Consider the following 21,740-nt stretch of genomic DNA (forward strand, 5'->3'; position numbering starts at 1 on the left):
AATTTCACCTTTGTTAATTGTCTAGCATAACTCCCCTGGAAACCTGATGAAGGTAAGATGTTAACTATGTTACTAAGCAACTCTGCTTATGGTAAAAATGACCCCTGACTGGTAAGCTGCATCTGGACTAGAAGTAACTATAAATAAATTATAAATATCTGATAAAGAAACCAAACTTTAGATTTTCCTGAGCATAGTGACTCAGAACTGATAGGCCCCCGGCAAGAAACCCTGGAAGGTAGAGTTGTTACAGGAGTTATGGGTCCTTTGGGGAATAAGGCTTCTGAGCCAGGATGACTTCCAAACCCACCCATTGTGGGGCTCATTCCCTTGCACCTACACTACAGTCTGCGGGGGTGCTGGGCTATCCTACAGAGGGCCCAGGTGATCTGAACAGCAGCTGGCCAAAGGAGTGAGGGAGGGCATGACTTACATGATCTCCTAAGGCCTCACCACAAACCTGGGATGCAACTGTGGTTATGTGAGAACACTGGAGATCAGAGAAGTTAAATGGTAGGTCCAAAGTCACACAGCTTGTAAGTGGCAGGATACAAAGCCAGGCACTTGCACTGAACTCAAAATCACACTTGAATCCACTATCTGGTTTTGCAAAACAATTCACTTATAGCTCAGGTGAATGTACGGAATAGAAACAGGCATGGGGGTTGGGGTGAAAGGACCTCCCTAAATAATGTAGGTAGCACCCACGAGGCACTCAGTAAATATTCGCAAAGTAAATGAGCAACAAAAGGCCCAGGGTCCATATTCTGCATTATCAAGCTCCGTTGAAGTCAAAACAGCAAAATGGAACAATAAAATTTATGCATGAGATTGACCCTGGGTTATACTACTGAGTTGGATTCATTTCCAACAAGTTTCTAAATCATCCCTGCAAATTAGGCCCAACTTCAAGATAAGCACGTTTTAATTAGCTGTAATATGAAGGCATTCTATTACCAAGTGATGTTTAAAGTTGAAAACCAAGGCAGAAGGCCCAGCTGGGAATCCCCTGGCCCGTAGAAGAGCCAATACATTAAGAATAAAACCAAGGGGCAAGTCGATCCCCTCTTCCATCCCTGCAGAGGCTGGGCGCTCCGCCTGACACCACAGAGCCTGCAAGAGAGAGGAGCAGAGAGAGCGCACTCTCAACTCCAGTTCAGCCAGCAAGTTTCTCTGTTGCCTTTTGTAACGCAACCTCCTTGGACCTCAGTTTTCTCACCTACAAAATGGGGACATGTGTGCCTGGCAGAGTTCTTATGAAGACTTAATGAGATGATTTGAGAATGAGCCTAAGATGGGTAAATGCACAGCAAATAAATTTGTGCTTATTTCCACCCTACTTTTCTCCATAAAATAGCACAAAATTTAAAAATAAAAATCAGTGAGAGGGGACTTTTTGTTCAAGATGGCAGAAAGACATACACTTTTTGCCTCTCCTCTCTTCTAAACAACGCTAGAATGGAAAAAAAAAAGATACACATATGTATATATTAATAACTCAGATAGATAGATGGATTAAAAGATAATAACTCTCTCCCCCCCACCAAAAAACCATTAAAACACAAGAAAGGGCTGGGGATCAGAAATACTAAGAGTGCTTGGAAGTAAGCAGTCAGACTGACAAAGAAACCTATCACCTCCAAGGCACCAGCACCCCAACACAAGACCTCTGGAAAAGCTATTATCCTAACTGAACCCCAGAACATCCCCAAAGACAGGCAGCAGAAAGCCCTGGGCCAGGGACATGACTGGACCTTTGGGCTAGCCTACAGACCTTGGAGAAGCTGACTGTTGGATCTGCCTCCAGGCTAAAGCCAGGGAGAAGAACTCCAATTAAATGAGAGATGTGCCTCAAGGATTCCCCCTGTCGTTAGCCATGGGGCAGGAAAAACAAAGTGAACCAGCACCCTTGGGTGACTGCTGGTCTACCTGAGAAACAGATGCCCCAACCTCAAGCAAGCTTGTCTGTCCCCTGCACTAAGAGAAGTCCCCATCTTCAAGTGTCCTCCCACACACCATACCCAGGGCACCCCAAATCAACATTCACATTGCTTATCCACAGAATCGTGGATCTCGCAGGCATTGAGGAAACTCACAACTACAGAGCAGATCAGTCTAGACCTCTGTTCACAAGTAAATGTCAGTCATGAGTCACCAGGCATTTGTAGAAAATATCAGCATAAAAAGAGGCCTAATGTGAACAGAACTAACTACCAAGGAAACAGCTAATGCAGGAAACAGAAGATAACTTTTTATCTTCTGTATTATAATCTTTAAAAAACTCAAGATATTCACATATACTTTAGAAAAAAAGAATGGGATACTCTGATACAAGATCAATCAAGAAACAATACAAAATTCTGGGAAATGAAAAGGTGACAATAAACTTACTGGATATGAACTAAAGAATGGTTATGACTAGAAGTATCTCACCCAACTCCCCTCAGGGGTTAGCCCTTGGGAGAGGGGCTTGAGGGCAGTGGAGAGAGGAAATGAGAATGAATGGGCCCTCCACGCTTTCCTTTATATCCTACTATATTTCTGTGTACCTTACAAAGAATAAAAACAAATTTCAAAAAAATATGGTAGGACTCAAGATAAAGTGGGAAAATGACAGAAGACTGAAATGAAACTGGAAGTTAACAAGCAAAAGACATGTGTGATATCTTATGATATAGCTACAAGGGACCTACTCGTTTACCTCCAAGCTTCCTGGGAGCCACTGAAGACCATGGGGATAGGACAGCCATGGACAATGGCCAACACTGAGGCAGGGACCAGGTGAAGGGCCTCTTGTCGAAGCTGTGGCAGGACTCCAGCCCAAGGAGAAAGCCATGGTCCCCTACCCAGAGCTAACTCACTTAGGCACAGCCCAGAAGCTTCTCAGAAATCAGTGTGGAGTCCTTCCCGCCACACAAGGGAGTGCATGACATCTCAAGAGAAATTCCTTGGGCCACAGAAAATTCTATCAATTATCATTTTTCTTCATTCTGACCTAAGAAGCAATTATCCCACAGCTCTCATTCCCATCATGAGATAAGGATGAATCCTCAGCAAGTGACTCAGAGTCTTTAAAAATCATCAACATGCTGGCCCTTGACTTCCTGGGACCCAAGAGGAGGAAGTTTTCTCCCTAAGATGCGTCTCCCTGAAACAGGCACTTTGGTGCTCCCCTTTCTATGCATTCATCCCCAGCTGCCAGGAATGTCACAGCTGTTCCCCTGCACTGAGAATCTCTCTGCCCCAGGGAGCTACCTGGGACAAGGAGACGCACTAATGCCAATGACTGGATGTCACGAGAACCAAGACGCACAAGCAGTTCCCTTGCCCCAGTTTGGGACAACTCTGAAGTGACCGTGTTCCAGGCCAGCTTCTCCCCCCACCCAGTGCTGCATCCCTTACTCCCTTCCAGGTACGCTTCCTGGGAACTTCCTCCTAAATAAACCCTCCACAGGCAATTCTCCATCTTAGAGTCTGTTTCCAAGGAAGCCAATGTAAGACCCTCTCCAAGGTGAAAGACACCCTCCCCATAACCTATGTGGCGCCTGAAGAACTCAGGGGTCTCTGGGATATCTGACCATGTCTGAGCCAAGGCTACATGGCCTAGGCCAGCAACACATCCCCGTTGTCCAAAGCCAAGGGGGGAAAACCTTCCCACATCACAGTCTAGAGCCATGTTCTCCTAAGTGTACTTCCCAGGCCAAAACATCGGCATCACTTGTCACCACTGCGCCTTTTCAGCCCTTCCCTAGACCTACTGAGTCGGAACTTCTGAGAGGGGCACCCGGTGATCTGTGTTTCAATTGCCCTCCAGGTGATTCTGAAGGTTGAGAAGCAGAGCATCCCTGACGACTGGGTGAAATCAAACATAAGACATTAAACTTTTCCAGCAGCGGAAGACCAAGAGACAGCTGTGGACAAAAGTCTGATGATCCAGCAACACGAGACATTCCATACTCTGGCTCCATACCTCTGGCTCCGAGGCACTCCTCGACTCACAACCAGGCCAGCTGGGATGGGACACTCTTTATGACAATCTCTGCCGCTGTCCCAGCTCCCCTGTAGGCAGGCCTCCCTGCCTTAGGCTGGCCGTACCCCCAAACCACCCTCCAGGTGCCCCTGTAGTAGCTCTTCCCTCTACCTAGGACACCCTTCCAGGAATTCTACATGCCCCCACATAGCCTACCCGGCGTTTCCTTTAAGACTCTGCCATGTGAGGCCCTTCTACACCCCTGGCACTGCCCCAATTAGATATTTAATTATGACTGCATTTTGAGCCATGTTACAAACCCACACAGCCTTCCTCCTAGTAAACAGAAGTTTCCCGTTGAGTGGCTGAGCCTTCGGGACAAAGCTGGGTCCCCTGGCACAGAGTAGGAACTCAATCAGAAGCTGCTGAACATCTGAGAAGCCCAGCAGTAAACGGGTAATTACATATTGGAAAACCTCAGGCTTGTTGCTCATTCTAGCAGGCGCCAGAAGTTTGCTGTTCTACTGTAGCAAGTTGAAGCATCAGGATAATTGATCAAAATTTATTATCCCGTGTTATACAGCATGTTTTCGCTAAGAGATAAAATTACAATTTACCACGACTCATTAAGTTAATAATTACTTACCATATGTTTTTATGGCTGCTCCCAAACCACACTGAAAAATCACTGTGCAGGTTTTCGGTCCATGTAAATAGGATGACTGCCAACCACGTGGATACAGAATTTACTGACAGGGAGACGCAGGACTAAAATAGTGAACAGGTAGCACAACTCTAAAGCTTCACCCTGCTCATCCCCGTGACTCTCTAGGGTAGCTGCACCGCATTTTCCCGGTCAGTGGTTCTCAAACAGCGATGCTTTTGCTCCCCCAGAGGATACCTGGCAAAGTCTGGAGATGTTTTGGCCATCAGGACTAGGCAGGAGGTTCTCCTGGCACCTAATCAGTAGAGGCCAAGGACACAACAACACATCAGATGATGCACAGGACAGACACCCCCCCCCCAAAAAACAAGGAATTATCAGGAATTATCAGCTCTAAAGTGTGAACAGTGCTGGGGTGGGGAAACACTGTTCTAGATCAAAGGAAACTTCCATAAATGTTTCTTTCATCACAGCTTCACAGCAACAGTGTGAGGAAGACATTGTTGTCCCCTTGCACAGATGAGAAGACTGAGATGTGGAGCGGTTAAATGATGTGCACCAGGTCAGCAGCCCACTCCAGCGAATGGTACAGCTGCAATTTGAAACGGTCTCCTCTGCCTGATAAATCCAACTCCCCTCCCACACAGATTCAAGAAGGAAATAGATGCCAAGGAAATGAGCAGCTCTCTGTTAATTCATTAGTCTGAACGGTCCAAGTGGAGACTGCTTCCAACCGAATGCAGGAGAAATCAGATCCAGAGACCAAGGCACGGAAACACCTGCTGTTGGGAGGACCCTTCTCCTGCAGCAGCTGGGACAGTCAGTCCTCCAGCATCCAGGGCTGAAACAGGTTCCCCCGCCTCATTACTTTCAATTGCGCAGCTCTTCATGAGTAGAAATGAAAGTGTTTCCTGCTGGGGCCATCTGCAGTACATGCACGACGTCCAACCTCAAGGCAACCCCACAAGGGGAGGTGTTGCTGTACCCATTTTGCAGATGAGGAGACGGAAGCACAGGGAAGTTAAATAACTTGCCTGTGCTGATGATGGTGAAGGCAGCATGCAAACCCAGTTCTGCCAAGTTCCAGAACTTACACTGCCTTCACATCTTGCAACTAGTTCTAGGAAATGAGAGAGGCAAAACAGCTGGCCCTATGGAATCACACAGGGCTGGCAGTCCTGCAGGGGGATTCCTTGTCCTGTAGGCAAGGACTCAGCTGCTCTTCCAGGCTTTCTGGCTGCTCGCTGTGCTAGGCTCTGTCCTCTGGTCCTACCTGGGCAAGCTCCTCTAGAAATGACAGGTCAGCCAAGAGACTCTTGGCCCCTGCTCTGCCCTGGATTTGATGTGCTCGCTGATATCTTAAAAGAGCCAAAGAGATGCTAAGTTCCTCAAGCTACGGAGAAAAACTGGCAAGCCCTGAAGTCATTAATGCATTCATTCGTTCAGCAAATATTTATTGAGTACTATGTGCCAGGCCAGCTCTGGGAATACAAAAGTAAAGGTAGGCAGCATGGTTCCTGCCCTCTGAAGCATATGAGGGCACATCTCCTCTGAAAGTAGCACCCTCATCCTTCCTGGGTGTACTACACTTTACAATTATAAAGGACATGCCCAGGCTTCATTCATTATATCTCCTTACCACAGCTCGCCATCTCACTAGACTGATGTTCACTGATTTGCTTTCCCTTTGCCAAGAGGGAAACAGAGGCCCAGAGAAGGTCACTGTCACGCTCAAGGTCACAGAATGGAGGCAGCAGTGCCAGGCCTGGACTGTGGCTCCTGACATTCATAAGGTACAGAAATTTGGCCATAAGGACCCTCAGGACAGACTAGGGGAGGGGCTATGGAAAACACATTTAGATAGAAAGTAAAGAAGAGCTGCCTCCCATCCTCTAGAGTCCCCGGAACCAGCCATCTCAGCTCAGAGCTCACCTGGCCCAGGTCCACCCATGGGTCCCACCCACAGCCACCTGTGTCCCTGCAGAAAGAAGCAGTGGGGACCTCAGCCACCAGAAATGCTAAGCAGGCCTCATAAATGTCAAGTAGAGGTGAGGTGGGGACAGCACCTCCCACCCCTTGGATTTTCGTCCCAAGGAGACTCCAATCATTCACTAGTCGAGCTTGTGTTGATCCCCATCAAGATACAAGATGCTGTGCCCAGAGCTGTGTGGGTGGGGAGTTGCATCACTTACCCACGCACACATTTCCTGAGTAGTTGTGGGTCAGGCACTGTGCCAGATGCTGGGAACCCACAGAAACCTGTACACAAACAACCAAACCACTGCTACACAGTGTGGTCGCTGGACCGCCGGCAGCATCACCAGGGAGCTCATTAGACATGCAAATTCTCACGAAAAGACTTGTATAAAAATGTTCACAGAGGCTTTGTTTATAATGGCCCTGACCTGCAAACAAACCCAAACATCCATTGGCAAGTGAGCAGATAAACCAATTGAGCTATACGTATACCAGGTAATATTACTTAGCAATAAAACAGAACTATGGATATACACAGTACAGATTAATCTTGATACTATGTTGAGCAAAATGAAACCAGATGCAAGGATGTATATGCTGCATATGAAATTCTAGAACTTAAGTATACTTGGTACACTGAAACTGAACATAAAGCATTGATAATAGAAATCAGATAAGTCATTTCCTGTAGAGGCAGGAAAGGAGTCTGTGGGCTGGAAAGGAGTATAAGGGAACTTTCTGGGGTATGGAAAATGAGCAAAATCTGGATTGGGATGGTGGTTACACAGGTGTTCATATTTGCCAAAACTCATGGAACTATGCACCTGAAATTTGCACTTTATTTTGTGTCAATCATATCTCAGTAAAAAATGAGTTGCTATCATTTGCCCTAGATCACAAAGCCACAATTGGTGATTTGAACCCACGTTTGCCCAGTTCCAATGGCCAGTTTCCACTAGCCTGCCATAGTGGAGTGGGGGGCCCCAGGGGGGTAATGCCCTGAGCCTGGTAAGGTGCCTTACCAAAGTCAGAATGAAGGGACTTCACAGATGCCCAAGGAAGAGTGTCACATTCTCTCCCTAGTCCTTAAACCATGACAGAGACTTGAGGGGAGGACACCTAAGTGTCAAGCTGCGAGTCAAGAAACTTGGGTTCAGGCCTCAACTCTGCTCTTCACATGTGATGTAAGCTATAAGTGCACTACCCTGTGACTCAGTTTCCCCTTCTGGGAAGTGAGGAAGAAGGAGAGGATCAGTGGTTCCCAATATGGGGCCACAGATCCTGGGAGTCCCAGAGCCACAAGCTCCTATGCTCACTGAGGCACTGTTGCTACATGAAATGAGCAATATGCCTGCCATGTATCTGGTAAGCTATTTTTCAAGTGGAAGTTAATAGTTACTGTGATTAATAAAATAACATCTATTTCAAAGCAAAAATGAAACCATAGCAGCTTTTGCCATTATGTATTTTCTCAAACAAAAGATACCAAAAAAACAGCCACTGCTCATGACTTTGGTTTAAAGTGGCTGGAATCTCTGTGTAGAGTATCAATAAGGGGACAGTCACCAAGGGAACAGTTGCCGAGGGCCCTTCCGGGTCAACTGTCCCATAGTTGTCTGGGATCACTTGGGCAAATGTTTGCCCTTGTGTTTCTCAGGCCTAGGTCCCTGTGGGGGCAAGCCTCTCGTGTGCACTGCAAGGACCAATCCCCTGGTGTGCAGGCTGTGTCCTGGTCCAAAGTGTGGTCATGGCTGTCCCTTAGACCTCAGTTTCTGCTCCAGTTCTGACAGTGATCAGTTGTAAGAATGGAGCTTGGGCATTTCCCTCCCCAGTCCCTCACCATCAGACCCTGATCACAGTGCACCCTACCTCCCAACCACCAGCACTAAAGATGACTGCCCACTTGGGATCTGCTACCAAGAGGCATGTGACCCACTCCTAGCTGGGCCAAGTGACTTCCCCTGCCTCATCCTCCCACAAGCCTGAAGATTAAGAAGCAGGTATCACACCCAAGGGCAAGGTCAGACCTTTCTCTCACCTACCTTGGTGGCCCACCTGGACACACCCTCGGCTCTGGGCCAGGGGTCCTAGATCACAGACAGAAACCAGAATCACCAGCTTCTCATTCCCTAAATGGTTCCCTCCCTGGCCAGGTTTCACACTACTCTTTAGTGCTGAGTCAGAGCTTTACAGAGCATCAGAATAAAGGTAGGGGCCTCAGCTGGGTGACCATCCCCCCACCCCACCCCCAGAAATCCCACAGGTGGGACCACCCCACTCTGGTGGGGTTTACAGAAACATCACCCACAAAAGGAGCACTCTGGGCTAAAGGCAACCCCCCCCCCCCACTGAGCCAGAAATCCCGGATCCCCACGCAGATCCCCAAACCAGAGGCTGGAACCTTGCCAACTTAATATTCAAAGAAATAAAGCCAAGGGCAGAAGACAGTCCAGCTGCCCTGGGCACCCAAAGGTCTTCTCCTCTCTCAAGACTCCACCTGCTACTTTAATCAATTTTCCCTCCATCAGACTGGAAATAGCCCGAGAACCGGCCTTCTCTTCAGGACACCATCCCCTTCTTCAGCTTCTAACTTTGCCGGTCACCGAACAAAGATAATCACACCCACCCGCTGCGAGACCTCACTCGCCGCCCACCTCGCCCCCAAGCCGCCAGCGTCTACTGGCCCAGAATCCCACTCCCTACCCGGGGGGAACTGCGGAGGGCTTTGCCCTGTGACCCTAGAAGCCGCTCCCCAGGGCCTGGGGACGCACTCAGGGAGGCCCAGCCCCTAGGCCCCGCGTTCGGCGCGGGGACGCCCCCTTCCCGCAGCATCCACACAGCAAGGGACTAGAGTAAAGCCGGTGGGTGGGGTGAGGTTGAGACCCCGAGGGCCGCCCATCCGACCACCCGACGCCCACTCACCACGCAGCGCCACCGAGCCCGCGCGTCTGCGCCAGGGCCGCGGGGAAACCCACGCGCGCCGTTCAATCCGGGCTCCGAGTGACGAAAAGCCGCGCTGGGCTCCCGCCTGCCCCGGACCGACGCGCCGACCGCCGGACGCACCCACCGTCTGGTTCTCTAACTAAGTTTGAAAGTTCCCCCCCCCTGCAGCGAGGGAAGAGACGAGGATGGTGCAGCGGCCCCTAAACGTCCCGGGCCGGCCTGGGCGTGGGGAGCGGGTGTCGGACGCCCCCCAGTCGGCATGCCGGGCACGCAAGCTTCCATCGGGAGGACGCGCCAGGCAGAGCAGCGGGGACCCGGCTGCGGGCTGTGATCTCGGAAAAGGCGGAGGGGGTGGGGAGGGTTATCCCTGGAGGGACCTGGACGGACCCCCGCTCACCGTTCCCGGGAGGGGTCAGGCCTCGACTGTCCATTGCCAGCTCGGAATCCCAGGCCCCGCCGGGCGGTGACGGCCAATTAGTGAACGGCCAGTTAGTGCGCCTCGGCGCGGGGAAGTTAAAGCCCGGACGTGCGAGTTGGTGACCGGGATGAGGGCTGGGGCGGCGCGGGGCTGGGCGTGACCGCATGTGGCTGTGTGACGACCAGGCGATGAGTGTGTCTCAGGTCCACCGTGCATGGGTGGCTGTGCGTGACAGTGTGCGCCCGTGTGAGTGACTGTGAGTGGGAGCGTTTGACTGTCGGAGCAACTTCTTTGTGTGACTGTCCCCAGCTGTGACTGGTTGTGACAGGCGATGGGGACATGTAACGGGGTGTGTGGCCTCGTACTGTGTGAATGGGTGACTTGTATGTGGCGATGTGACAGTGTACGTGGGCGAGTGACTCCATGTCATTGTGTATAAATGACTGTTAGGGTGACTTGTGTGGGACGGTAAGACAGCGTAAGTAGGTGCTTGTCTGCCTATGTGAGTGACAGTGGGTCACTGCGTGTCAGCCTGTGAATGAATGCGAGGCTGTCAGGGGGACGTGGGCGAGCGTGTCACTGTGTCATCGTGAGAGTGACTGTCGAGGTGACTTCTTCCTGTGAACGGAATAACTCAGGGCATGAGTGTAACGGCGAGGTTATCTATGTGAGTGGCATGTGGCCGTCGGCGGGGCTGGTGCGTGAGGGTCCCCGCGCAATGGCACCGCCGGCACCTCCCCCAGTGGGTCTCCGAGAGTGCCCCGTCCCGAGCCGCCAGGTGATTTCCTGCCCCGCACTCCAGCCCGGGACGCTCCCGCCGCGGCGCGGGATCCGAAGGCGCGGGCAGGCCGCGCCCGCCTCGGCGCCCACCCCCGGCCCCCGCCTACCTTGCCGCAGTGGTAATAGTCCAGGTGCGCCAGGCCGGCTGGCTCGGCCCCGGGCCGCGCGCCCACCGCGGGCGCCGAGGGGTACAGGCGGACGTCCATGGCGGGCGCGGCGGCGGCGGCGGCGGCGGCTCCCGCGGGCAGTGCCTGGGCGGGCGGCGGGTGGGAGCCAGTGTGCGAGCGGGTGTGCGAGCGCGGGGGGCGGGCCGGGGGCGGGGCCCGGCGGAGCGCCCCGCCCCCGCCCCCGCCCCGCCCGCGCGCGCTATTGTTCCGGCCTCGGGCGCCGCGGAGGGCCGGGGGCCCGGGCCCAGGGGAGGGGTCCCATCCTTCGGGGTGGGCCGCCGCCGGGTCCCTTGCCGGGCTCTGCACCCCCGGGGGTCCGGGAAGGGTGTGCGCCCGTCCAGACGGCCCTTTTCCGTCCCGCCTTCCCCACCAAGGGTGCGGGGAGGAGAAGCCCATTTGACACCCCTCCCCAGAAGTGGAACACTGCCCACCCGGCATATTTAGGAAGTGGGGGCGGGGTTGGAAGGCGGTGACAGGTACACTTTCCAAGATGGGTGCTGCCTTGCCTGGGGAACCACGGCCCAGCGCCTGCGGCTGATCTCGGGGGGGCCCTCCCTCCTTGTCCCACTGATCCTGCCTCCTTGTCCCACTGATCCTGGTCGTAGTCACTGGGAGAGGGGCTCTGGGAGTTGCTGAGCTTAAACTCTCACTTTACGTTTGAGGAAACTGAAGCAAGGACAGTCACTTCAGTAATGAAGCTCCAAGTGAGTGGGCCCACCGCTCCGACGATCTAGGTCTGAGACAACTGGGAGAAGGCAGAGGACCCTGCCCCTTTAATGAAAGGGAAAGGGAGAGCGATAGAAAGGGGCTGGAAACTGAAGTTCTGAGGGTCCAGAATCTACCCCACCCCACCCCGACCCCTATCCCAACTTCTCCTGGAGTAGAGAACGGAACAGAAAGGTGACTGAAGCAGGCTCCTTCTCCCACAGAAAAAAGGCCCCTAGATCTTCACATCACTTGTGGGAGCTGGCCTGTTCCTCCTCCCCTTCTCATCTAAGGACTGTAGAATTGTCTACACTAGCAGTCCCCACTCCCTCACCCCTACTGACTACTGCACCACTGCCTCTGGTTTCTGGTCTGGCACACTGGGATGCCTGGCTGGGAAGTGCCAGGAGGCCAGGAGGCAGAAGTGGGTCAGAATGGGATTGTTGGATGGCAGCTGGACATGTGATGCTATTTGGAGAAAAGGGAGTGAGCCTGTTGCCCACTCAGGAGCCAGCTTGGAACTTAGCTCCCAACTGCTACTTGAGCTTTGTTGGTCCTGACTGCGAGCTAGGACCACTGCTTGTGACCATAAAGACCCACTAATAAAAGATTTGGTGTGGGAAACAGGCTTTTGCTAAAGGTCTGGGAACAGCAGAGGGAAATTACTGCTCGGAAAGGAAAGAACTTCCAAATAAATTTCAGCAGTCATTGTTTCTAGAAATACATTGCCGTATCTCATCAGAAGGAATTTCCCATTGGCCCCTCTACCTTTTTTTTTCCATCTGGACATCCAGCTGACCCAGCACTATTTATTGAAAAGAACACCTTTCCCCCCACTTCTCTGCAGTGTTAACTTTGTTATTAATCAAGTCACCCATATGTCTATGGATTGTTTCTGAATTCTCCAGTCTGTCCCGTTAGCCCATTTTTCTCTCCTTATGCCATTATCATACTGTCTGATTTTCTGTAGCTTTATAGTAAGTGCCCCATAGAATAGATCTACACACTTTTACCTTCAGGACTATCTTGGCTATTCTTGATATTTGCACTTCTACTGACATTTTAAAATCAGCTTGTCTGTTTACACACACACACACACACACACATACACACACAATCCTGCTGGGATTTTGATTGCTATGTTGCTATCACATTGACTCTTTTGATCAATTTGGGTAAAATCAACATTTTCAGTATTAAGTCTTGCTATCCATAAACATGGTATGTCCCTTCATTTGTTTAGGTTTTCTCATTTTTAACTTCTCTTAGCAATGTTTTAGTTTTCTTTCTTTTTTAAGATTTATTTATTTATTTAGAGAGGGCAGACGGGAGGGGCAGAGGGAGAGGGAGAGAATCTCAAGCAGACTCCCCACTGAGCATGGAGCCTGATGTAGAGCTTGATCTCACAACCCTGAGATCATGACCTGCGCTGAAAGCAAGAGCTGGATATTTAACCAACTGAGCCACCCACATGCCTCACTTTTTTTTTTTTTTAAGTTTCTATGTAGAGCCTTTACATGTCTTTTATTAGATTTAGTCCTGAGTGTTTTATATCTTTGATATTATTACAAATAGTTTCTTTATATGGCTTTTTATTTTTCGGTTTTTGGTAAATACAGTGCAGTAGTTTTAAAGCAAGTAACAAATTCTCTCACTCTTCCATGGAGTGGAGTCTAATAAGTTTCCCCTATAAAATGGATGGGTTTAGTGAATGGTTTTTAACAAATGTAATATGGCCGAAATGACACATGGCTTCTGAGTCTAGGTCATAAAAGTTGATACAACTTCTGCCTGGCTCTTTCTCTTGGACGTTTGTCTTTGGAACCATAAGCCACTATGTAAGAAGTCCGGGGCTGTTGTACTTTAAAGAAGTCTGAAATAACCTACATGTAGAATCCATATGCAAAGAACCTGAGACTCAAAGAGTAAGATGACTCACCAGTCCCCAGTTGGATCACCCCCCTACTGTTCCAGTTCCATCTACTGTTTGACTACAACCGTATGAAAAACCCTGGAAAAACCCTAGCTGATCCCTTCCTAAATCCAAAATTTTCAGAAACCATGAGAGATAATAAAACATTATTGTGATTTTAAGCTTATGAGGTTTTGGGGTGATTTGTTACTTGGCAATATAGATGTGGAACGTATATAGATTTTTGTATAATGCCCTTGTATTCAGCAACATTGCCAAACTCATTCATTCTAACAATTTATCTGTAGATTCTTTAGCTTTTTAAAAAATATACCATATTCTATCTCATCCATAAAAATGAGAGTTCTACTTTTTCTTTTTCAATCCTTACACATTTTATTTCTTTTTCTTGCCTTGTTGCACTGGCTAGTATTGTCAGTACAGTGTTGGAAAGAAGTAATAATAGCAGGCATCCTTGTCTCTTTCCTGATCTCAGAAGGAAAGCTATCAGCATTTCACCATTAATTATAGTGCCTGCTATAGTTTTTGTTTAATTTCATTATGTTGTCTTGTCCCTTTTTGTAGATATGTCTGCTGTGGGTTGGGGAGGTCAATCTTCACAGGAATCCTGTGGGTCAGGAAATAAGACTGCTGTGTCCATTTTGCAGATGAGAAGAATAAGGCCCAGAGAGGAATGCTCAGCATCACAGTGTTAACAGCAGGACCAATTAGCAGTACATAAGCCTAGAAATCCCACCTGGAGCACTTCCCACTGCCCTTACTTCCACGTCCTGGTCCCCCTAACTCTGACCAGAGCTATATAACAACAGCCAGCACAGTATGGAGGCCCATGTGCAATGGGTCAGCTCCAGGCAGCCATTTGGCTTCTCTAAGTGTCTGCAGGCAGCAGCAACACCATGATGTTGTCTGTTCCCTATGTCCACTCCCTTCCCTAAGGAGAGGGTCAGCACCAAGGAGGTCTCTGGGAAGACCAGTAGAGAGCCCTGCAAGGAAGTCATGCAGATCCAAAGCTTGGACTTGCCCTTTCATGTTGGCAATTGATCAGATAGGAAGTTGATGACTCAGTTTCCCCCAAGGAAATATCCAGCCTCCTTTGCTGTCCTCAGGATAAGAGTGGGGCTTAAGCCTCCCTCTCTTCCTCTTGACTCCATACAGAATCTGTGAGAGGGGAGTCTCGGGTCTCAGCCAGTGACCAGCTGGCTCAAGACAGCTTTGCCATGCTCTGCCTTCAGCAACCCAGTTTGGGGACCCAGAATATCTTTCTGTACATCTCCCAGTTCTCAGCATCTAGTATCATGAAGAGCTAAGATATCAGAAATATAGATATGCCTTAGTATGTTTTACTATTTAGATATGGCAAGACAAACAGATCAGAAGACAATTGCCATTGAAAAGACAGTTTGTTACTCACAGTTCCCAAGAGAAGGAGGCACACCACGCTATGGAGGTGGGATAGGGTGGGGCACACGAGGAAGCATATGCATTGTTCAGAGGCAGAGGGAGAGGGGAGAAGTGTGGACAAAAGCATTTACTGTGGTTTCCCGTGGAAATAGGCGAGGTAGGGTAAGCGGACTTAGGATTGGCTAGTTTGAATAATTTCAGTGAGTTCCAGGCCTGGGGACTGATGTTAATTGTCTGGTACCCGGCCCTGGATGATGAGGGCAGGTGGATAGTGGCCTGGTGTGTGAGAGCTCAGTAAAGGAGGTGGTTGCTTGTATGGGCTCCAGACTGGTTGGTTTACATTTTAAAACACATGCACAGAACAGCTGTTTACTATCTCTTGGAATTGGCTAACTCTAGAAGGGACAGCCCATCCAGGGTCCACAAGTCCCCAGATGTCAAAGCATCAAATACAGACATGTATTAATACAAGACATGTCCACTTAACTCCAGGATCTCAGAGAGAAATCAGTCCTACTCCAACTATGGCCCCATTACCTGAGGAATGTCGTGGCTTTAAATCAAAATGGCCAACTCTCTAGAAATAGCTCTGGCCAAGGAGCTAAATACCCAGCTGTGGAAGTCCTTAGGTCTCACCATTAATATTCTGTCTCAGTCTTCGTATGGGTATTTGGTAGAATTATACTCCCCCTCCCCTTGAAGTTAGGTGTGACAGTGTGACTTGCATTAGCCAAGGGAACATAAGTGGAAATGTTATTTATCACTTCCTGCCAGGAAGTTTAAGGATCTGGGCATAATTGACTATTCTCTTTTCTGTCCACCATGAAAACCCTAACAAATTCCAACTCCTCCTTTAAGACCCAAATGAAGTAACAGCTCTTTGGTGAAGACTTCTCCAAGACTCCAACTCAGTGTCTCAGTTTGCTGCTCCAGTAACGGTTTGCACACAGAACGATTTCACCAAACCTTAGTAATAGATTTGCCCCATGAGTATCTCCAGGTCAGGGACAATGTCCCACTGATTTTGAGGCCTCCAGCAACCAGCACAGGAACTAAGAGGGCATGGATATGTCATGCCCTCCTCCAGCAGAGACAGGGCTTTGAAGGACCTCCCTAGGTCCTTCCGGCAGGCAGAATGGGTTTCTGGAAACCAGAGAAAGCCATAAGACAAAGAGATGCAGGTACGAGCAGTCAGCATTTGGGGTGTCATATGCTGGAATGGTAAGATTTGTGGGGATATGGATGGAGCACCAGCGTGTCTGCAACAGGACTCCAATCCATCCCATAAGAGGGCAGAACTCTGTTGTCCTAGGCATGCTCATTCTGTGTGTGTGCGCGTGGACACAGGCATCTCCTTTGAGACAAGGTTGAGATGGGCGACTATTGTCGGGGCAGTAGTTGGGCATTCCTAGGGCCCCGGACATCATATTCCCACAACAGCACTCCAGCCTGTCCTTTATTTCTGACAACTAGCCAAGTCAGTCCACAGCTTCCACTCCAAATGTCTGCTGGACCAAAGACCAAATGGACCAATGCATGTGTGGTTTGGCACAAGATGATTCACTCTCAGGCCCCTAAGCAGAAAAAAGCACGAGAGGCCAAAGGTTCGGAATTCAAGTCCTGAGTTCTGCTCAACATCTTGTTTGACCTTAGGCAAATAACTGCACTTCTTTGAGCCTCAGTTTCCACTTCTGCAACATGTGCAGGTAAAGCCTCCCATGTGTGTCAGTTGTGATAAGCAATGATGAAATAGCAAAGCACTTCTAAAACTCTGAAGCACCATTAAATTGTGAGTCATTAAATGATGTTTTCCTAGTCAAGGATTCCAAAGTCCCCTCACAAAAGGAGGAGACTTCTCCCTGATGCCCCACTCTTGAATCCCTCTCCAGCTTTCCAGAAAGGCAGTACCAAGGTTCATCTGGGAGACTTCACACTCCTTGGGGTTTCCTGGGGTGAGGAAGTGGGGGCTGGATAGAAGGAGGGGGGGATGGGAAGAGTCCATGGGAAGTCCGTGGAGTACCTGCTAAAAACCAGCCCCTGAGTTTTGGGGATCCTCTCACCAGCCTTCCAAGTGGGCATTATTATCAAAACACTTTTTATAAATGAAGAAATGAGCCCTAGGGACACATCCTGAAGCCTCAGGCACCCACCCAGAGCCAAGACTTATCCTTTTTTTTTCCTTGAGGATAGTTGAAACACAACATTACATTGGTCTCAGGTGTACAACACAGAGATTCCTCAAGTTTACACATTCTGCCACACTCGCCTCCAAGCGCACTTACCGTCTGTCTATCCCAATGCATCGCTGTTATAAAAGCTAGGACGTCTTGGAGCTGGGATTCATAGCTGAAATCCATGCTCCTTCTACCCCACACTACACTTGGGTTTAAATTATGTGGTGCATGCTGCCTTACAGTTCAAGGAGTTTGTAACAGGTGAGTTACCCAGAACACGCTCCCCAAGAAGTCTCAAGGGCTTACCTTTGTCAGCTGTGTGCACACCTGTGCAGTAGTGTGTGCTGGTTACATAAGGAGAGAAATCAAAAAAGTTAAATGTCACAGAACCCCAATCAAAACAGAAATAAGACATCACCGTGTCCAGCTATCTGGGGGGAAAAAAAAGAAGCACTGCTGTCAGCTAAGAATCGTGTGCTACACATGTGGCAGGCATTGTGCTAAGAGCTGGACATCTAGTACCTCTGTGAATCTCAGTAACAACCCCGTGAGGTACGTACTACTATTATCTGTGGTTTGTAAATAAGGAAAATTGAGCACAGAGAGGCCAAGTAACTTACGTACAGTCAGTCTGTGGTGTAGCCGGGATTTGCAACTAGCCAGTTTGTCTCCAAAGCCCGCACTCATAAACTACACCTCTCTGATCTTACATATAAATTTCAGCTTAAGCAAAAAATAAAAACTTTGTTAGTGTTTTTATTGGAATTACATTTGATTATTAAATTGGGGAGAATTAAATTATTTTAATAGAGTCTTTAATCCATTGAGATTTTACATGTAGTTATAAATATATATTTTAATATATTTAATTTACATAATTTAAGTTTAATGTTTAATATATTCAATATAATATATATTTTATATACATTTGTATAAATTTATATAGATACATATATGTGTGTGTATATCCTCTCGATGTATATAACCTATCAATCTATAGGAATTCTATTAAAACTTTGAATGCTTATCTTGTGCCTAGGAAACTTACCAAATTGGGGCACCTGGGTGGTTCAATCAGTTAAGTGTTAGCCTTTGGCTCAGGTCATGATCCCAGGGTCCTGGGATAGGGCCCCACGTCAGGCTCCCTGTTCAGCAGGAAGTCTGCTTCTCCCTCTCCCTCTGCCATTCCCCCTGCTTGTGCTCTCTGGCTCGCTCTCTTTCTCTCTGGCAATAAATAAATAAAAATCTTTAATAAAAAGAAAACTTACCAAATTGTCTTGTTTGTGTCAATAGTTTCTCTCCTGTAAATTTTCTGGGTAAATGATCATGTAGTCTGCAGAAAGAGAAAGAGGTTCTGCTTTTCCTTTTCAATCATCTTACCACTTTTTTGTTTTTTTCTTACTGCATTATCCAGCACCTCCCAGATCAAAGTTAAATAAAAGTGTGGATATCAGGCATTCTTGTCTTATTATTTACTTCAATAAACACATTCCTTACATTTACTATTAAGCTATTAAGTAAGATACTTCTTGTAAGCTTTTGGTAACACTCCTCATCAATTAATAGCTTCTTTTTATTTTTTGTCTGTTAAAAGATTTTCTTCCAGAGTTAGTTATGGATCATGATGTTTTTAGAGCATCTATTGAAATAATCATCTGAATTATATCTTTGAAGCTAGCATTGAACCATCCTTGAATTCCTGGCAGAAACTGTTAGAACTTATATTTGGCTGGAATTTGGTTTTTAATCCTGCTAAATTCCATTTGCAATTATTTCATTTATGTTTTTTTATAACCATGTCAATAATTGAAATTGGTCTTACATTTTTTATGTTATTGTTCCCAAGCTTTGTGTGTCAAGGTTATAATTATTTTGCCTAATGACTTGGGGAGGAAGAATTTGGATAACTGATTCAGCTTCTTAAATTATAATTGGATCATTATGCCTCATATTTTTCTTCAGTAAATTTTGGTAAGCTATACTTTTTTAGAAAGTTGTTCATTTCCTCTAACTTTGCAAATGTATGGGTTTAAAGTTGTTTTTAATATTACTTTACAGTTTTAAAAATTCTGTATCACTTCCAGTTACAGAATGATTAAGTTACAGTGATACAATGCACGTGTAGGGAACAGTCAATGATATCGTATAGCATTTTAGGGAACAAATGTTGGATACACTTGTGGTGAACACAGCCTAACCCACAGACTTGTTGAATCACCATATTGTACACCTATAACTAATGTAACATTGTGAGTCAGCTATACTTCAACAAAAAATATTCTATTGTATCTATTATCAATGTTGTTTTCTTTTTTTAAAAAATCAATTACACTCAAGGTTTGTCTACGTCACTATATTTTTTCTGAAATCTATATTTTCTATTTTCCATATTCTGCTCTACTCTCCAAATTTCCTACAGTTACTGGTTGGTTTTTTTTTTAATATTAACATTTTTAAAAACAAAGATAGTGGGGCACTTGGATGGCTCAGTGGGTTAAAGCCTCTGCCTTCAGCTCAGGTCATGATCTCAGGGTCCTGGGATCATGCCCGGGATTGGGCTCTCTGCTCAGCAGGGAGCCTGCTTCTCCCTCTCTCTGCCTGCCTCTTTGCCTACTTGTGATCTCTATCTGTCAAATAAATAAATAAAATCTTCAAAAAAAAAAAAAAAAGATAGTATTTGTAAAGTACCTGGCACTTAGCATTTCATAAATGCTCATTAAGTTAATATACGAAAAATATTTCTGAGTGCACTCCAGAGACCAGAGATTCAACTATGACTGAAACATAATTTGTGTTCTCAAGGAGCTTACAGCTGAGACGGACAAGCCAATAGTCACTTAATGTGATAAACACAATAGAGGTTGAGTACAAAGTGGAATGGGAACACAAAGGAGGACTTCCTGAAGGACGTGGTGTAGAGCAGAGCATTGCAGGATGAGTAGGAGTTACACAAATGAAAAAGATGGGTGTTTCTTAGCTCCACCCCTGGGCCCGTCTTCAGCTGACCCACCCAATATTCTCTGTCACTTACAGTGGCCTCAGCCATGTACAGGTCTGGGCAAAAGGAGAATCAAGATAGAATTGGTTGCTACTTCTCACCTTGAGGAAGATAGGTGACAAAATTCCTTATAGTGACAGCTGGTCCCCAAGCACTGGTAGCTTTGTCAACAGGCTCAGCCTTATGGGAAACATCAGAACAAGTACCCTAAAATAAAAGATGTACAACTTTCTGATCACTCCCCTCCAAATCTGCTCCTTGGGACCTCAAGGAAATCATTCTGCAGAAGTCTTAATTTCCTAGTCCAGAGGCGTAAGACTCACAATGTCCTAAATTGGATAGAGATAGCAGTTTGGTTAATGGCCATGAAAAAGAATGGTTTCCAAGTCCTGATGTGCTGACAGCAACCACTCAGCTGTGGACTCACTCAAGAAAACTATTTATTGAGCACTTACTACATACTAAATGTTTGATATGAATTGGTCCCCTAATCCTCCCAGCCACTGTGGGAAGTGGCTCTCCCCGTTGCTAGGCTGGCAGGAAAGTGAAACTTGGAGAGGTTACGTGAGGTTAGCCCTAGACAACTCTGACCTGAGACTCAAACCCAAACAACCTGGCTCTGGGGCCCTGTACACCAGCTTGCATAGGCTCATTCCTTAGCACGTGGGACAGAGCAGACCCTGGGTGACTAAAGGATGGAGTGAGTGGACAGAAGAATGAATTACCACGAAGAATAGGAAGCAACATGGAAATTAACTGCGCTGTAACAGTAAATGAAAAGCAAATGACAAAATGGTGTGTGTGAGAAAGAGCTTGTGTTGGCAGGGACTGACTGGGAAGGAGCCTGAGGGAAATTTCTGGAGGGATCACAATGTTCTAAATATCTTGATAAAGGTTTGGGTTACATAGGCAGATGCAACTGTCAAACCTCAGTTAATGTACATTTAAGATTTGTACATTTCATTGCATGTACATTTCAAATCAAGAGAAAAATTATGAATAAATTTTGGACTCTAATTAATGATATACTGATGTGTTTTAGGGTTAAAGGATAATTACATTTGAATTGTATCCAAAAAAATGAGATGGGTTGATGGACGGATAGAGAAATGGCTGGATAGGTGAATATATGATAAAGTCAGGAGAGAAAATGTTAACGGCTGAATCCAAGCAGTGGATATACAGGTATTCACTTGTAATATTCTTTCAACATTTTTGTTAAACTGTCATAATAAAGTGTTGGGTGTTGTGGTGGCCAGTCTGAGAGACATCTCTGTCTGACACTTTTGCCTGCGTGCTGCTGTTTATTATGCTTTCCCCTTTAAAGAATGCAGAGAAAACCCTTCCCCCTCTGCCTCGCTTCCCCCCTCCTCCCTCATTTCATCCAGCAAATAGCAACAAAGTGCCAGTTGGCAGCAAATCACTTTTCAAGTTCCTCCTCCTCCATCAAGCTCTGCTCGCCCCCTTTCCCCATGCAGCACTGGTTACTCCCTCTGATGGGGACTGTCTAGACCCCACCTAAGGGCCGAGTAGAGTAGATGTGTACGGAGATCACATGTACATGGGAACCCCACCAGACCGTCAACCTTGCAGACAAGAACCCGATTTAT

The 21,740-nt window shown here is 47.4% G+C and overlaps 1 protein-coding gene across 1 annotated transcript in view; it reads right to left on the minus strand.

Annotated features, from left to right (window-relative positions):
- Positions 1-11,039, minus strand: part of TOX2 (TOX high mobility group box family member 2) — a 130,469-nt gene extending 119,430 nt beyond the window's left edge. The window contains exon 1 of the mRNA XM_080814286.1: positions 10,860-11,039. Within this exon, the coding sequence (XP_080670412.1) occupies positions 10,860-10,958 (99 nt within the window). The 5' untranslated portion in view covers positions 10,959-11,039. The remainder of the gene's footprint in view (positions 1-10,859) is intronic.
- Positions 11,040-21,740: the final 10,701 nt, after the last annotated feature.

The sequence above is a fragment of the Martes martes genome, assembly GCF_963455335.1.
Source record: "Martes martes genome assembly, chromosome: 9".
Lineage (NCBI taxonomy): Eukaryota > Metazoa > Chordata > Mammalia > Carnivora > Mustelidae > Martes > Martes martes.